The 17,960-nt window shown below is 48.9% G+C and overlaps 1 protein-coding gene across 1 annotated transcript; it reads left to right on the top strand.

The window, feature by feature from the left end:
• Positions 1-6,128: 6,128 nt before the first annotated feature.
• On the top strand, positions 6,129-15,483 carry KLHL40 (kelch-like family member 40). Its single transcript, XM_010073650.1, has 6 exons — positions 6,129-7,274; positions 10,573-10,733; positions 12,256-12,363; positions 13,543-13,728; positions 14,280-14,426; positions 15,372-15,483. The coding sequence occupies exons 1-6, from the start codon at positions 6,129-6,131 to the stop codon at positions 15,481-15,483; spliced, it is 1,860 nt and encodes a 619-aa protein (XP_010071952.1).
• The last annotated feature ends 2,477 nt before the right edge of the window (positions 15,484-17,960 follow it).

The raw sequence follows: 17,960 nt of genomic DNA, 5'->3' as shown, positions 1-17,960 counted from the left end.
TGTTTCTCAGGTTCCCCACGCATGGCAGACTGCTGAGGTAGGCTCTCAGGACATTTCTTTAATGCCAGAAAGAGCCATCCTCATCATTCTTCTGACTCTCTGACATTGTGCAGGCCTAGAGATTTCATCCCCTGCTTCCCATAACACTTGGTCCACTAGCACTCAGCTCTCCCACAGCACCTGTAGCCCATGTCTCCCAAAGGAGACTCTCCAGGTCCCATGGCTGGAGGTTTTAGGGGTGAGCCAGACACACAGCTATGAGGAAGGGATTAGCTGGAGCTGAGCCTTCTCTCTGCAGACCATCTCCAGGTCACTGGAGAAAAAAAATTATTTCATCCCAACATCATGGTTAATGAGAGTCCAGGAGACATAGCTTCTTCCCAGCCAGAGCACATCACGCACAGGTTGCCTGGGGAGCTGACGTGCTGAAGAAACACAACACATGGCTCACAATGGCTTGGTCCCCAAGCCCCAACTCAGACCCAAAGGGCCCTCCACTGCTGAGTCTGAGACCAACATGGCCATAGTGACCATCCTGCTGTGATACGTGTCCTGGGACTCAAACCAAATCCACCCATGTTTTTTACGTGCCATGGACAAAGGCTTATTCTCACATTCCTGCCTGTGGCGGAGGAACAGAAGATGCTGTAGCCAACTCTTGCTCATCTCCAGCCATCCATCCCTTTACTCAACTGACTGATGCGCACAGCCTAAGCCCATGACTGCACGACTGAATGAGCACACAGACCTATAAACAGCCAAAGGAGAAAGGTCTTGGATGAAGGGCAGGGATTTGGGGCTCAGTGGTGGAGGGGAAGCCCATGATAGCCTCCTTGGAGAAGTAGACTTTGGGACACTGCATAGCAAGTGCACTGGATAAATGTACATCTGTGAAACACGTGCCTTGGGGAAAAGGTGGGTTATTAAGTGAAAAATAGCTCTGGCTCTCTTGCACTTTAGGGTAACTTTCAGTGGCCTTATGTCTGAGTTTTGTCACTGTTTGGTGAGGGCAGAATCTGGACCACTTTGCAACGTGGGTTGAGACACTTGGTGCTGGTGTGTTCTGGCTTTCCTGCGGATGAAACAGGATTGGTTTCTAGCCAACTTTCAGCTCTGCCAAAGTAATTTGTGAAGTCCCTGAAAAATGTAATTTATTTATGTAGTAAATAAATGTTGGACATCTACATTGCCTGCCGCTCGTCACTGTTGCGCTACTGTAATGCAGGTGACACGCTGGGTAACACACTGCATCAGAGCTGAGAGACACAAGGATCTGTCTGCAAGTCCTCACCTCCCACCCCTCATGGTGACACAAGGTAAGACATTGTTGAGTTTACCAGGAAACCACCTTAGAGGCATCACCAGATTGGAGCTTTGGCTGCAGCTTGATTCATATTCACCTTTATTTGGACTCCGCCTTCACGCTGGTTAAATATCATGAGCCTACTGCCACCAAACTGGCATCCGTATAGTTTTTAAGTCAGAAGCCATGATGGTTTCATTTCTGGGAGCATGACCCAAAATGTCAGCAAGGGCAGGTATTGTGCCTTGGTGGCATTGCTGGTCATCCCAAAACCCCTTCAGCTGCCAGGCACATCCCTTCTTAACACACCTCCGCTGCTGTACCTTTGGTAGGTGTTTTTTGGCCTGTCCCTTATCTCAGATTTACTCTTTACCACCAAAACAGCTATGAGATGATGTGCTTCCTCCCAGCATAAAATTCAGCCCTTCTCCTCCATTCGGGTGTCCTCACTGAAGCCACCCTGACCCGCCAAGACCAAGGGTTTTGTCTCTGTGGGTGGCTCATCTCAGGTCCCTGGTTGCCTGGGAGGACAGAGTCACCCTCTTCGACACCGGGAGGTGGGTGACTCACATGGCAAAGCCCAGTGACTCTGCACTGCCGTCCTGACTCGGGCACTTGGGAGAGAAAATAACCCATTCACTAAGGATCTAAATTTACCCAGCAGCTGCATCTGCTGGAGCTGCCAGAAGGAGCTAATCTTAGACACCGAGTGATTGATTTGTTAGACAGTTTATGGGAGAAGTTGTGCTTTGCTCGTCTTTGACTGAAGTTATCCCCTCAGCTATCGCTGCTGTTTCAAGCCCGGGAGGTTTGGTGGGCCAGAAGCACCCAAGTGGTGTTATCTCAACCAGCTCAGCCATGGACAGGAGGCCCTCAGCCTCAGTGTATGCCTCCATGGAGCAGGATTTATCAACTGCTCGTTCCCCTCCTGGAGAGGAGTGTCTCGTCTGATCTGGTTATTGCCTGCCTGTTAGTAAAACTTGCCTGAGAAGCCAAAAAAAGCAATTAGTTATTGCAACTACAAATCTAAATTAATAGCTCTACACTGGACGCTGCCTTGTTCAGCCTGACAAGGTTGTAATTCCTGCATTCACCTTGCTTGTTTTACAGTTTTGTATGGGAGGGAGTGCTCCTGCTACATTGCATCCATGTCTCCTCACGCACTCCCATGTTGTGGGGGGACTATTGCCCACTTAGAGAAACAATAAATGACTTAGTCCATTGGTCATTGGGAATCACCAGCTGTAGTCCCGTTAGACCTGGGGCCAGTCAGCTGAGGGATATCTCAGAACAGCCCACCTCCATTCAGAGCTGCGTTGTCTATCATCCACCGGTCAGCACTGTTCAGGGAGTGCTGTGGGGACAGTCGATCCACCCATTCATGTGTTCAGAGAGACAACTGAATGGTAACTGGAGTTCAGAGGAGGCCACGGAGATGGTCAGAGGCTGGAGCAGCTCCCGTATGAGAACAGGCTGAGAGAGTTGGGGGTGTGCAGCCTGGAGAAGAGAAGGCTCTGGTGAGACCTTCCAATGCTGAAAGGGAGCTACAGGAGAGATGGGGGGGCTCAGGATCAGGGGGTGCAAGGATAGGACTAGGGGTAAGGGTTTTAAGCTGAAAGAAGGGAGATTGAGATGAGATATTGGGAAGAAATGTTTTCCTGTGCGGGTGGTGAGGCAGTGGCCCAGGTTGCCCAGAGCAGCTGTGGATGCCCCATCCCTGGAGGGGTTCAAGGCCAGGCTGGATGAGGCTTTGGGCAACCTGGGCTAGTGGGAGGGGTCCCTGCCCACGGCAGCGGGTTGGAACTACATGCTCTTTAAGGTCCCTCTCCACCTAAACCATTCTATGATTCTACAATTTTATGGATGTAAGGTGGCTGCTTTTACAGCTGTCGATATCAGCAGCAGGTGAACCTCCCCATGGTGCAGAGCTGCTCAGAGGTCTTGGGGCCACCAGGTCAACCCTCTGTCCCATCTGGCCGGGGTAGAAACTTCTTTGGGGAGGAATCAGTCTTATCGAAGCTGAATGCACCCATGCTCAGGAGCCAGGGAGGTTTACAGACCATTTGAGGTCAGGGTTAACACATAGGACACAGCCTATATGTCCAGCCTGGGCCATATGTGCAATCTACATCCGTTTTGATGAGAGGGCTTGGGATGGATGCTGCTGTATTGAACTGATAGCAGAAAATGGTGGAAACTTAAGGCAGGGGATCACAGGTGTGAAAGTTGCCAGGTGAGGACAGCATCCCAGTACTGCTGGTGTTAGGAGCCACTGGGAACAGTTTAAGGGTGTCTAGTCTGAATTCATGATTTAAACTCTCTTTAGAGCAAATGGACACCGATGGACATCACCGAAGTCCTCTCATCTCAGACAAGTGTCTAACTCGGGTGCAGTGAAGCAGGTCCCAGAGATACCTGTCTCTCTCCATGGCTGTAGGGAGCCTAAACAACCCAATGCCCCAAGGACATGGTGCTCTGGAAAAACCAGGGCTGCTTCCCCGAGCCTTGGAGCTGGTCCAGCCACTGTGCAAAGCCACGGAAGCTGATGAAGACCCCAGAGAAGGTTTGGTACCAGCACAGTGCTCTTTCCATGGGTGGACCACAAGCCTAGGAGAAGCCACAGACCCACCGATCGGTTGGGAGCTCCTCTGGGAACGGATGGACTGTACCTGCATTTTATCAGCGGCACCTCGTGACGGGGGGATGGGGAAGCAAACCTTGGATGGCAGCAGACTCTGAGCAGCACAGCGAAAAGGAAAACAAGCCAGGGCTCAAGGGAGATTAAAGGCAGAGGGGGGCAAGAATCCCAGCCAGTAGCAGAAAAATGCAGGATTAAACTTGGGAAAGTGCAGAGTTAATGTGGAGGGAAGGAGGAAGGGAGGACAGGGGTGTCTGGTCCCAGATGTCTGGGAGCAGTGGAAGGTTCCTGAAGTTTGACCCAGTTCAAAGATTAGTGCTCATCGCCTGATTCCGTCACAGATCAGCAGCACAGCAGACCAGCTTATGATGTAATCTCTGAAAACAGCTTGTGATTATTTCCCTGCTATATTGGTACCTCCCCAATGCTGCTGGAACCTCACCAGCACAAAAAGGCTTCATACCAGTATAGTTGCCTCCCTCTTCCCACTCATGTAGATAACCATCATGGCACAAAGCACTTTATAAATACATCCATGCCAAAGTAAAGGGTTACGTGGCTTTAAATACACCCAGAAGAGTGGCTAATATCTTTGCACAGACATAATTAAATCGTTAATTAAACCTGTGCCAGTGCTGAGTGTCAGCCAGCCCAGAGGGACCCTAGTAACAGAGATAAAATAAAACAGATTTATGTATAAGCTTTACCACAGGTATAAATAATTAGAGCTACCCTGCTCATCCATGGCTGTCAAAACTAATCTGCTTCATGAGCTCCATGGGAAGAGCTGGACCTGGACTGGCCATTTGAGGCCCCATGGGGCTTCCTAGACATCCAAGGGTGTACAAGGAGGACACAAGACCTGCTGGAGACCTCAGCCTCTCTGGAGCATCAGCTCAAGGCCAGGCAAGTTGTCCTGCTGTAGCTCTAGATTTCAACATGGGAGTGTTGAATCTCAGTAGACCTTAGCAGGAGACCCTCAAGTCAGAAGAAGACACCTTTGTTTAGATGTCCTAATCTGTGAGTTGAAACCCACCGTTGTGCTCTCATTACTTCTGTTCTGCCTCAAACCCTCTCTCTGTCACCAAGATGTGGAGAAGACGAATTTATTATCCCCCATCCCTGGAGGTGTTCAAGGCCAGGCTGGATGAGGCTTTGACCAACCTGGGCTAGTGGGAGGTGTCCCTGCTCATGGCAGGGGGGGGGAACTCTGATGGGCTTTAAGGTCCCTTCCAACCCAAACTGTTTTATGATTCTATGAGTCTATGATTAATGACGAGATGTTCAGAGACTGTGCCACTAGGGCCCATGCGCATATTGCCAACAAAGCAGAGCCACCCCTCTCCGATGCTCCTTGAGTCTCCTCCTTTAGCGAGACTTTTTGAGTAACTTCCAGCATAGGTCTCATATCCCACACAGGGATGTAAATAAACAGCTTTATCTTCATTTGCCACCCTCCCTGAAAAAGTGACTCCAGAGGACAACAAAGGACAAACCTGTGGAGAAAAGCAGCCCTGGGAGCGAGCTGGCTGGAGTCGGGGATGCCACAAAGCCGACATAAGATGCTCCCTTATTGCATCTTTCCAGCTTTGACTTCACGGTCTATTTTTAACGCAGCAAAAGGTTTAGCAGTTTCAGAGCAGTCAGTTTAGTAGCGTCGGGAGAAGGTCCCAGCCCTGCCATTCATGACCCAGAAGGCTGATTTGGATGTTTGATTCATCTGGAGGCTGTTTCCCAAGCGCGGCAGATGAGCCGATGGGTTGCACGCGTCTCCCGTCATGGGACGGTTCCTGCTCCCCCCCTGGTGACTCATGAGCTGACAGACCCTTCCTGAAGCATCGAGGCTGGAAGTACAGCTGTTCCCCCGTCCCCCTCCCTTCCTCCTTGTCCAATGTGTCATATTAAAGGGTGATCAGCTTACACATGCTCCAGTATGGATTCCTTAAGCTTTGTAACGCTGTGGCTATATATAAAGCCCTACGCTGGAAACTGAAGTACACAGACAGCTGCGCTAGTAGCAAGCATTTCACATTCCCAGTGTGCCGACAGTCTGGAAGCAAGGGAGACCCGCAAGCCCTGCTTTGAGTGAGTTTCTTTACTAGGGACACAGGTATAGATATATTCATAAATATACATATATATTTATATAAGAAGGATTGGGAAAAAAAGGAGCAGTTACTCTTCACCATGGGTTTGCCTTTTGATCAAGTGGAAGAATTGCGTCTCTACCAGCAAACTCTCCTCCAAGATGGACTCAAAGACATGTTGGACCACAATAAGTTTCTGGACTGTGTCTTGAAAGTCAAAGGGAAGGAGTTTCCCTGCCATCGGCTGGTGCTGGCAGCTTGCAGCCCGTATTTTCGAGCGATGTTCCTCTCGGATATGGAAGAGAGCAAGAAGAGGGAGGTCAGTTTGGAAGATGTTGACCCAGATGTCATGGGCAAGATCCTCCATTATATCTACACCTCAGAGCTGGAGATCACAGAGCAGAACGTGCAGGACATCTTCTCGGTGGCCAACATGTTCCAGATCCCCTCCATCTTCACCGTCTGCGTGTCCTTCTTGCAGAAGCGGCTCTGCCTCAGCAACTGCTTGGCTATCTTCAGGTTGGGCTTGATGCTGGATTGTGCCCGGCTGGCCGTGGCAGCTCGGGATTTCATTTGTGATCGCTTTGCTCTGGTTTCTCGGGATGAGGAGTTCTACCAGCTTTCCCCTGATGAGCTTATTGCAATCATCTCCAGCGACTCCCTCAACATCGAGAAAGAGGAGACTGTCTTCGAAATAGTGATGAAGTGGGTGGGGACCAAGGACCAGGAGAGCCGGCGGAAGGCCTTGCCCATCATCTTTGAAAGCATCCGCTTCCGCCTCATGCCCAATGACTACATCAAAGACCACGTGGAGAAGCACGCCACGGTGAAGTCCAGCCCGGAGCTGCTCAAGAAACTACAGATGGTGAAGGATGCCCAGAAAGGTAAATTCACTGTGGTGAAGAAGAAGAAAGTGAAGAAAAGCAGTGAAAAGCAAGCGAAAGACAATGTTGTCAATGGAGCAGTAGATGAGGAGGAAGATACAGAGGAGGATGCTCTCCCAGGGATCTTAAATGACACAATGCGTTTCGGGATGTTTCTCCAGGACCTTATTTTCATGGTGAGCGACAGTGGAGCAGTAGCCTATGATCCCACTGCCAATGAGTGCTATTTTGCCTCCCTGTCTACTCAAATCCCAAAGAACCACATCAGTCTGGTGACCAAAGAGAATCAGATCTTCATTGTTGGTGGACTATACTACAACGAGGACAACAAAGAGGATCCCATGAGTTCCTACTTCCTACAGGTACTAGCTTTATCTTTGTTTCCTTGACCACTTTGGAGTATCACCAGTCTTTAGCTTCCCTGTGATGCCAGTAATATTAATTGTCATGTGATGTTAAAATGAAAGTCGTAAATGAAGGTGAAACATCTGAGTTGCTTTTCTAGAGATTCTTCTCCCTATATTTTTAAGGCAGAATACCACTGACAGGGGGGTTCTGGTGATTGAGGAAGGAGGTTTGAAGGAGTAGGTAATAGGAATAAGATTTCTTAATCCAGCTCCTGAATAGGGGACCACTTTCAACAGTGCCTTTGGTCCAGCCCTGCCTGCCATAAGGCGCATGAACTGGAAGGTTAGTGGCATCAGGTCTGGGTTCTGCTTTGTACCCTTTATGTTCCTTGGTTATGAACCCCCAGCAAAACCCGAGAGTGACTCTGCCAGGTGCCAACAAAGGAACTGCAGCAGCTACAGCCACAAAGCAAACACCCCAAGGACACATAGTGTGTCCCTAGCTGCCAATACGATCCTCATTTCTCGTGCTGTTCTTGACCCTGGAGGTCTGTTAGTTCCAGCTCAGAGTCTCTGCCTTGGCCATCATATGTGGGGGAAACCACAGTGTGACGTCTTTTGGGATACTCCACAAGAAAAGTGTCTGCTCTAACTCAGCAGTAACCAAAGCTGTGATCAGATTGAGCTCTGTGCAGGCAATCTGAGCCCCAGCCTGGGCTGTAACCCAAGAGCACCTTCCCTGTTGACAGCTAATGCAAGGCACCTACCCTTCCTTCTGACCCTGTAGGAATCCAGCAAATCCTCTGTTCTTCCCCCTATACCCAGAAATCCTTTTGTTTTTCTCCTACGGCTCACACGTCTTCTGGGAAGAAAACTAACATGTTCAGGCAGAAAGGATAAAGTAAGGGTAGTTCCCAAGCTGAGTCATCCAGCCTTGATCCCTCCTTTGTCTCATTGCACGGGTAGGGCTGTACATCTGCATCACATGTGCAAGGACCATGCCTGTCCTCATTTGGAAAGGGTCAGGATTTGGAGGCTATGTAGCCCATGTGAAGCCCATGAAACGAGAAGTCAACTGCAGCCCTAGAAGGCAGGATGGAGGGGGAAGGCAGGATGGAGGGTTTGAGATACAGCCCTTTGCACTGGACAACAGGTGAGAACAGCAGATGTGTCCAGCTCCATCACCCACCTCTGCAGAGCAGGTAGACAGGCTGCTTTGTATTCAGCCAAAACCTATGCCTAAAGATCAATGCTCCGCCAGTCCAGCTGTTGGCCAGGCAGGGTAATTCCTTGAGTGGCAGCGAAGGTCCACCATGTCCTGGGCTGTTTCAGCACGACTGCAGCAAGCAGGTCAAGGGAAGTGATTATTTTTTTTTTCCTTTGATCATACACTTGTGAGACCACATCTGGATGCTGTGTCCAATTTGGGGCTCCCCAGTACAAAGGAGACGTTGAGGTACTGGAATGAGTTCAGCAGAGGCCACCAAGATGGTCGGGGCTGCAGAACAGGACGAACAAGAAGAGGGTGGGATGGGTCTGATCAGCCTGGGGAAGGGAAGATCTCATTGGTGGCTGCAGCTCCCTAATGGGAGGGGACACAGAAGAGGGATCCAGACTCTTCTTGGATTTGCACAAAGATGGGACAAGAGTCAATGGCCAGCAGTTTCAGGAAGGGAAATTTCAGTTAGCTGTGAGGAAAACCTTCCCAGTGGAGGTGGTGGAGTACTGGAGCAAGGGTCCAGAGAGGTCACAAAACCACAAACCTTGGAGACATTTAATATTTGACTGTACAAAGCCCTGGCAACCTGCTCTAACTCCCAAGCTGTGCCTGCTTGAGCATGGGGCCTGGATGAAAGACCCTTGGAGGTCCCTTCAGCCTAAAGTACTCAGTGATTCTCTGCTGCCAAGAGGAAGATTTCTATATTCAGCTCCCAGTTTGCCACTGACTCGGTAGCAAATGCCTTGGGCATCATGTGGCTGTTTTTGGCTCCTTCCTCACAAGAAGGGGACAGTGGTCCCTTCCCAGCTCGCTGTGGCACTCGTGCATGGGAGGTGCAGACAAGTCCCAGGGCTGGAAAGTGCCATCAGTTGGCAAAGGTGGAATTTATTGCCACCAGTGTCATTCTGTAGCTTGCAGTTCCTATATGAGTAAGAGAGTCTTTTGAGTGGTTTTTTTTTTTTTTCAGCTGAAATATCACACAGATATGGACAGGCAGCTGTACAACAAACCCTTGAACCCCTGTGCCAGTGCAGCACCATCCTACACCTTCTGATTCTTGTTTCTATCCTCCCCAGTTTCACATTCCCTCTGCTGAAGCCAGGAGACTTAGGTCAGGGACAGTTTAGACTTAAGGACAGGCACCAAAATATAAAAATGCTAATAAATCCCAGAGGCCTTGCAAATTTTGGCAGGAACAAAATTATTCTATTGACATTTCAGATGGAAAAGCGTATCCTTTATTTGTCACTCCTAAGATTTATGACTTGAAAACAATGCTGAATCCATCAAGAAGCAGGAACTATTCTGGAGACTGAGCTGCTAGGGCTTGAGCTATAAATAACAGATATGTGGACCAGAGCTTACAAAGAGACAATAACCACAGGCATCCAGCTGAGGCCGAGTCTTTGGAGGCAGCCCAGCAAGCTGAAGCTCTTTGGCCCGAGCCCATTGCAAACAGTGCTGCAGGCAATGCTCCATCACAGCTCCATCTTGCAGAGTCCCACCAAACTGGCTGCAAAATGTCCCTCCCTCCTCTTCTACCAAGCTACATTTAAAATTTTTACCCCAGTTTACAGTTCCCATCAGTGCCCAGAAAGCCCCCAGCCTCATAATCTTTCACATCTTTTTTTGGGAGATGAGGCAATGCCTTGATCTACAGAAGTCCAAGGATCTGCAAGGATTTGGCCATCTGATCTAGTCAGAGATGTATCCATCACTGTATGGATCCATTTCCCTATCTATCAGATACCCTTTATAGGTCCAACATGCGACTCTCTCATCCGAAGATGACCAAGCTTGTTCCAAGTCAAGTCTTTGGTGCCTCAAGCAGAACGTGTTTGTTCTGGTGCATCTCTGCTCTTACACCTTGACATAGAACATATGTCATATGATATATGACTCGGATTTGCCCTAAGATCTCCCATCCTGCACCAGATGGCAAGGCACAGGCAGAAAGCGACATTGCAGAAAGTGCCTACTGGGGTGACCAAGCTGCATGTGGGAATGGCCGTTGCTCTCAGCCTCTGGACCCTGATTTTTGTGAAGCAAATGGGTCGAGCGAGCACACACTGATGACCACGTGTTTTCTTTCAGTACGACCATCTGGATGCAGACTGGATGGGGATGCCCCCCCTGCCCTCCCCTCGCTGCCTCTTTGGCCTGGGAGAGGCAGAAAATTCTATTTTTGTGGTCGGAGGGAAAGAACTGAAAGAGGGAGAGAAGACCTTGGATTCAGTCCTCTGCTACGACCGGCTGTAAGTGTTCTCGTGCGAGCGCGGGGTGGGAGGTGGTTTATAGGAGAAGATGAAGCAGCTGCCATGCAAAACGACTCCAGCTCTCCAGGGGCCAAAAGGTTTTGGAGACAGGGCTTGAACTGTACGTCTAGTTGCTGGGACCACTAGGACTGTCTCAAGCTGTACCCTGGGGCTCTGAGCTGTCTCTCTCCAGCTGCTTCGTTTATTATAATTGAACCTCCCAGAGCTGGAAGCCGTAATGGGGATATTATGTTATCATCTTAGTAGATGCTCATGTGAGACCTGTACAGAGGAGCAAAAGGAGTTTTTCCTTCTGATCTCGGCTGGAGGTTCAGCAACACCCCCCATGGTCTCACCAGGAGTGGCTTTGAACAGGAATGTTAGTTTTCAAAATATTTGTATGTGGCACTGAATGGCCCATCCTGATTGATATCAGGCTTATTATCCAATTATTTTTGGACAATGGGCTCTGACCCATGTTAGGTCATGAGCTTTATTAAAAGGCACCGTCCCGTTCCGCTCACAGGAGACAAAAGCATCCCAAGACTGCTGCTCCCTGCCCCAAAGAGGCAGAGCAGGAGGCATTAACAAGCCTTTGCTCGGTCTATATTTAGATGTGCGTGCTTCAAAGTCTGTTTTATTGGCAAAGATTTGAAACCAGTTTCATTCCCATGGAATGGGGCATTTATCTGTCCCTGCAGAGTCCAGGAAAGGATGCATCTGCCCTGCGAAGTGCTCAGGGGGTGGTTGGGATATTGATTTGAAGCTGGTAGAGGTGTGACCAGCACCACTTGTATTTCTAGCATTATTTGGGTCAAGATTTCAACTCTTAATAAACCTGGAGAGGGCAAACTGCTGGTCTATGGGATCACATATTTGCCCAGAGTGGTTGGGCAATTAGAAAACACTCAGAGCCCAGGAAACTCAGTTCTTGGGTAAAATAAAGGGCAGGTCTTGTGGGCTACATGCATGAAAACCGGGGACAAATCTAAGCTACGTGGATATGAACAGACACCTTTTGAGAAATGGGTCGGCCCTCTTTGGGTACCAGTTTGAGGTTTCCAAAGCCTGCACTGAAAATGTGGACATACCCACCCCTGTGGGTCATTGCTGAGTGTTGGCCAACCAAAGCATCTCAAAGTGGAAGGCGATGGCCAAAAAAATAAATTCACCCTCAGGATCTTGCACCCCTAAGTCTCATTGGTTTTGTTTTCCATCATGCAGAAATCTCTGTCTTGTGTTCGTGTGGTAAAGCTTGTAAATGAGATGAGGTCCTGGGTAGTGGGGATGTGTATCCATAAAGGCCAAGAGTAGGGGATGCTGCAGAAAATAAGGCATATTAGCATAAATATTTCGCATAATTTAACTTCCCCCTTTTTTTAGGATCACTAAATTTACAGGATAAGCTCTGTCTCATTGAAAAACTCATATTTCTGAGACTGAGTCAGACTCTGTGCTCACCTCTAGGTCTGGAAAGTGCCATGTACTCTAGGATTCAGCTTCCCATCTTTCTCTCATCCAGGTCCTTCAAGTGGGGTGAAGCTGATTCCCTTCCCTACGCAGTCTACGGCCACGCAGTGGTATCGCATAAGGATCTTGTTTACGTCATCGGTGGTAAAGGAAGCGACAAGTAAGTCCAAAAGCAAGAGGAATTCGGGAGTCATGCCCCAAACTAGAGGGAGTGCGGAGCATGAGTTGGTACCTCCCCAACCTAGATGCTATGGGTTAAGGAGGGTTGGATGGGGTGTGAGATGTGGATCCTTCCCTCTCAGCTCATGTCTGTGACTGCAGCCCTTCCCAAGCCCTCAGGAGTCCTACAGGGACACCAGGGAGATGGCACTGTCCTTGCAGGAGAGGGAACGTATCATCCTCTTTGCTCACTATAAATAAATACCATGCGGGCTGAGAGAAGCTCTGAAGAGCAGGAAGCCCCTTCACATTAAGGATCTCCTGTCTTGGACTTCTTGTGGAGCAGCGCGGTCCTAGTAGTCAAATCCAGACGAGTACTTGGGTGGTGAGGCAGTGGCCCAGGTTGCCCAGAGAAGCTGTGGATTGGAGGGGTTCAAGGCCAGGTTGGATGAGGCTTGGAGCAACCTGGTCTAGTGGAAGGTGTCCCTGCCCATGGCAGGGGGGTGGAACTAGATAGTCTTTAAGGTCCCTTCCAACCCAAACCATTCTGTGATTCTATGATTTGCAACAGGAATGAAAAACCTCATCAAACCTGACCCCCATCCTGCAGGAGATGGGCTCAGCAGAAAAAGCCCCTCTCGGGGACCATTGCAGCCATCACTTTGCAAGGCAGAAGTGCAACTGCTTGCAGAGCAAACATGCCATCATCCAGCAAAGATAGGTCCTGCTCTGAAAGGATGATGGTCCGAACAGTGTGAGCATGCATGCATTCACACACCTTACATCGCCGTCCTGGGGAACAGGGACGGTTCTGGTGATATTTTGCAGTGTCAAGGTGGATGAGGAGCACTGAAATGGGGTATGATAGCTCTGTGTGAGGTCCTGGGAGGCAGTTAGTTCGTTATGTGGACCCAAATCCAGCTGCGTGAGCGTGATGCTGAGCTTTTAGGACTCCTACCCCTAGTGGGCACAGCAGGAGGGCATATGTTATATGCACAAATGGTGTCTCCAGGCACGGGCATCGTTGGGCACACACCCAAGCAAAGGCACTCATAACAATGAGGAGGAAAATCCTTTCTAGAGACCCCACGTTCTTCCCAGCAGACATCCCCAAACTCCTGCAGTGCAAAGCTGCCCCTTGGCAGGCGATCAAGTCTCCTTCTCTCTTATCTTTCTCTAGGAAGTGCCTGAAGAAGGTGTGTGTCTACAACCCATCTAAGTTCGAGTGGACGGAGCTGGCTCCCATGAAAACTGCCCGCTCCCTGTTCGGAGCCACCGTGCACAAAGACAAGATCTACGTGGCAGCTGGTGTGACTGACACCGGCTTGACCAACTCAGTGGAAGTCTATGACATTGCCAACAACAAGTAGGTACCTGAGCACACCTTCGGGGTGTAGTTATACAAGGAGCAGCTGTAGGTGGACATTAAGCAACTTCCAACCATTCTGGAGTTTGCTTGCAACTCCTGATACCAGTTCCTCCCAGTCTGTATTCCTTGGACAGTTGGGCATCACCAATGCCACTGCAGTTGGACTGTGGATCCTCTCAGGCTCACCTTCAAAGTGGTTTCACCAACTGGTGCAGTCCTTGGGTTCCCTGCAGGGCTGTACCTTCATCTTGGCAGCTTGACCCAACGCAATAGACTCTCTAACTTTGGGTGAGCTTTGCAGCTGTGGTCCCATTGCTGGGACCTGCTGGTCCATGCCAGATGTTCTTCACAGCTCATTTTCTCAATGCAAAATGAGGTTGAGCTATGATGATGGAAACTATCTCTAATAAGCATCATTGTATGATCCCATCCCACGTAGACCTATAAACTGTCACTAGTTAATTCAGTTATTGATTCCTGATTTGAGGCCAGCCTCAGCGTGGGGGTAGGCAGGGTGCCCTAACATGTCCCCTCTCTCCATGCGACAGGTGGGACACCTTCCCTGAGTTCCCGCAGGAGCGCAGCTCGGTCAGCCTGGTGAGCTTGGCTGGGGTGCTCTACCTGCTTGGAGGGTTCGCCACAGTGGAGACGGAGTCGGGAGAGCTGGTGCCAACGGAGCTGAACGACGTTTGGAGGTGATGATCTTCCTTGGGGCTGTCCAAGGGAGCATGGGAGGGATGTTAGTGAGAACCACTGAGGGAAGAGAGAGTTTCTGTCTTTCTTGATGCCTTCAGTGTGAGATGGATGTTGTTACCCCAGCACAAGGCTGTGGGGTCTCTGGGTGAGAAGTTTACCCTGCGCTGTGCTGGAGGACACATTAGGTGGTTCAGTGATCTCTCCCAGCCTCATATAACAACACACCAGGGAAAAATCTGCTTCTTTAGTTTTGTTGCAGCATTGACATTTTGCCTGGAGCTGGTTCCAGACCTCCCCTTTGTCGTGAAGCAACATTTGTGTAATGCAGCCTCTCCCTGGGAAAAGCCAGTCCTTGGGCTGGAAATCAGTCTTTCGTGCGAGCAGAGAAGCCAGCAGAAAGCACCTTCTGACAGCAGCTCGTGTAGCGTTAGCTACTCCTGCCCTTCACTTCTGTGGCTCTCGAGCACCCTCACCAGGCACCTGGTAGCCTTCACCATGGATGTTCAGTCTTGGTGTCATCAACCCATTTCCCAATGGAAAAATACACCCTCCCCTGCGAGATCACGCACTGATATCCATGTGAGGCAGTGGCCCAGGTTGCCCAGAGAAGCTGTGGATGCCCCATCCCTGGAGGGGTTCAAGGCCAGGCTGGATGAGGCTTTGGGCAACCTGGGCTAGTGGGAGGGGTCCCTGCCCATGGCAGGGGTTGGAACTCGATCTTTAAGGTCCCTTCTAACCCAAACCATCCTGTGATTCCATGTCCTGGGGCTGCAAACCAGTCTACGCCAGGGCTCTAAGTTCCCATGCATGCAGGTATCTTGTAGCCAAATAATGTCTGTGGGGCATCACACCATGCACCAGGGCTCCCACCACTATGGAGAGCAGCTGAAGCAAGGGAGAGGAGACACCTTCCTCACCATAACTGCCTGTATGTCTCTCCCCAGATATGATGAAGAGCAGAAGAAGTGGGAAGGGGTCCTCCGGGAGATCCAGTACGCCTCCGGTGCCACGTTCCTTCCTGTGCGCCTCAATGTTTTGCGCCTAACAAAGATGTAGCAAGGCATGATTTAATTTATTTTTTTTTTCCATTGGGGTTTGGGGCAAGGAGGGATGGGGGGAGATGAGGCCATGCTTATCAGCGCAGAGATGCGGCATCCGGATGCTGTGTAGGACATTGCAGCTGTGATTGGTACTTTTTTACTTAGTCAAAAGGTAAAGGGGGAAAATTACCTTGAAGCCCTATAGGGACTTAAAGATGCTCAAAAGTTAACTGGAGAAGGGATCTGGGGCCTGCAAGGAGCTGGAGTAGACCGAGAAGCATGGAGCAATGAGTTGTTCCAGCCTCAGTAGATGGGACAAAAAGCTCATACAGTTCTTTCTCCATGTTTTTCCCCCATCCCCTCAACTGCTGTTGAAGCCAACCAACAGTGGAGGCAGAAAGTGGGTCCCAAGGGACTAAGCTCATGTTCCCCAGGGAAGCGGGGGTCTAGGAAGTATTTTCCCACCTAAGGTAGCTGGGAGCATAGTGCTAGAGCCCACCTTGGAGAGAAAAAGTTCAAAGTCAAGTGGTACAGAGAGGGGGGACTTTGAGTTCTCGAGTGATGAGCGTTGTTGGGATGAGACAGTGAAAAGAGAACGTGAGCGTGGGCAGCAGAAATGCTTTGGAAGATGCAATGAAAAGAAAATAGTCTTCATTCTTGGCCTCCACCTTGACTTTGGACTGGAGAGAGGCCAGGAGGTCAGGTCTGCAGGAGGGGAAGAGCTGTGCAAGTAGTAGGGTAGGAAAGAGGGGAGAGATGGGCAGGGGAGGCCATAGGCACTCTTCTCCAGCTTTTCGGGCTCCTCAGCCTCAATCACAGATCACAATGTCCTCACCTATGGTTGGACAAGCGCTGTTTTCCAGGGAAAGGTTTTATATTTATGCTGTTTCTCTTATTTTTAATATTCTGACCTTTTTTTTTTTTTTTTAAGAGTATTCTAATTTGCTAAATACATGCAGATCTCAGATGTGTTTGGCTCAAACAGGGCTTCCTACAGAAGAAAAATGCATTTTTTTTTTTTTTTAAGTTATCCATAATGATGTTTTGATAGAAACATGACTGTACTGGCAGCAGGACAAAGATCTGTTAGAGCAAAAAATCTCCTGATGCCCACGCCATCTGACCAGTGGTTTATTTAAAAATAAATTATTAAGCTATTTCAAAAGAAATCCCCTGTGCTTGTGTGTTGATAGAGCTGTAACTGAATGTCCACAGCAACCAAACACAAGGACCACGCAAAAACTGCAACAGACACGTGGAACAAACCAGCTCCATGGAGTGCCCTAGCAGAGCCTCAGCTTTTCTTCATCTTATTTTCCCCTATTTGGGAGGTGAAACTTTAGCATTTATAGCTTTACAGTTATTTTCCATAGATATGAGGATTGGAAACTTACCTAGAAGGAAGCTGGATGCCTACATGATCTCATGATACCATGAACAGGGGTGATTATCAATAATAAAAGAGAAAAAATACAAACCTTGTAAAATAATACCCCCCAAGTGGCATGAAAAGTATGGTATCAAAAATTATTTCTGGTTGATTGGTCTAGCACAAAATGCAGTCTTGGAGAAACTAGAAATGTTTGGAAGGAATGATAATTTGGCCTGAGTAAAGGAACCAGAGTCTTGTCCTGATTTCGTTTTAAGGATTTAAAAAGTTACAGGATAATCTCCTTAGAGGACAATCACATTAGAACACTAATAAAACACTTTCACAAGAAAAATAAATCCAAGGTGACTGGCTGGCACAAAATAGCCTAAAAAAAAAAAAAAAAGTAGCAAAAACCTTTGAAACAATCAAATGTGTGAAAGATGCACTGAAAAAAAGTAAATCAGTTTCTACTCAGTTCTGCAGAAATTCCTGTGGACGACTCCCAAGCTAATGAGAGATGAATCTACCAAATGTAGAATAGCTCATTTCAGGGAAAAAAAAAATAAAAGAAAAATAAAGTAAAAAAAAAAAAATCCATGTATAGAATACTAATTTTTAAAAGTCATTTACTACAGTGGCAGGATACCACCTCCTGCCTGGGACGGGAAACCAACTGCTTCATCTCTTCTCGCCAGACACAGAATGGAAAGCTGTTGTACTTGGTCTGAAGAGAGGGGTAATCCCCAATACACCCGCTGCCACGTGGTTTGGATCTCCTGGGGGAAATCTGGTCCCAGGAATGTTGCTCAGGCTTGATGAGTTGTTATGGTGTGGTCCCTCCATAAGGGCTTGAGAAGTGGCGATTAAAACTGGTCCCCATCCTCAGCCGCTCACCTCGCAACTGTCCATCGGGAATACAGTTAATAGGAGCTTAGTGCATGGGTCACATCCATCACAAAGCTGTGGGAGATGCCACCGCTGGCCCAGGACAAGAAACCATAAAAGGAAAAATAGCTGCTGTATAAAAGGACCCAGAAGAGCTAGAAATATCCCACTGCTTGAGCAATAAGGGCCAAATCTTGTGTGTTGGCCCAAGGAGGGCAGCAAAGTTGCACATCATC

This window comes from Pterocles gutturalis, unplaced genomic scaffold (assembly GCF_000699245.1).
Source record: "Pterocles gutturalis isolate BGI_N339 unplaced genomic scaffold, ASM69924v1 scaffold316, whole genome shotgun sequence".
Lineage (NCBI taxonomy): Eukaryota > Metazoa > Chordata > Aves > Pterocliformes > Pteroclidae > Pterocles > Pterocles gutturalis.
Note: the sequence above shows the minus strand (reverse complement) of the source record. Positions and strands in the feature narration are given on the sequence as shown.

Coding starts and splice junctions, on each gene's coding strand:
- KLHL40 (XM_010073650.1), top strand. CDS start 6,129: ATGGGTTTGCCTTTTGATCAAGTGGAAGAATTGCGTCTCTACCAGCAA. Junction 7,275..10,572: donor TGAGTTCCTACTTCCTACAG/GTACTAGCTTTA, acceptor GTTTTCTTTCAG/TACGACCATCTGGATGCAGA. Junction 10,734..12,255: donor GTCCTCTGCTACGACCGGCT/GTAAGTGTTCTC, acceptor TCTCTCATCCAG/GTCCTTCAAGTGGGGTGAAG.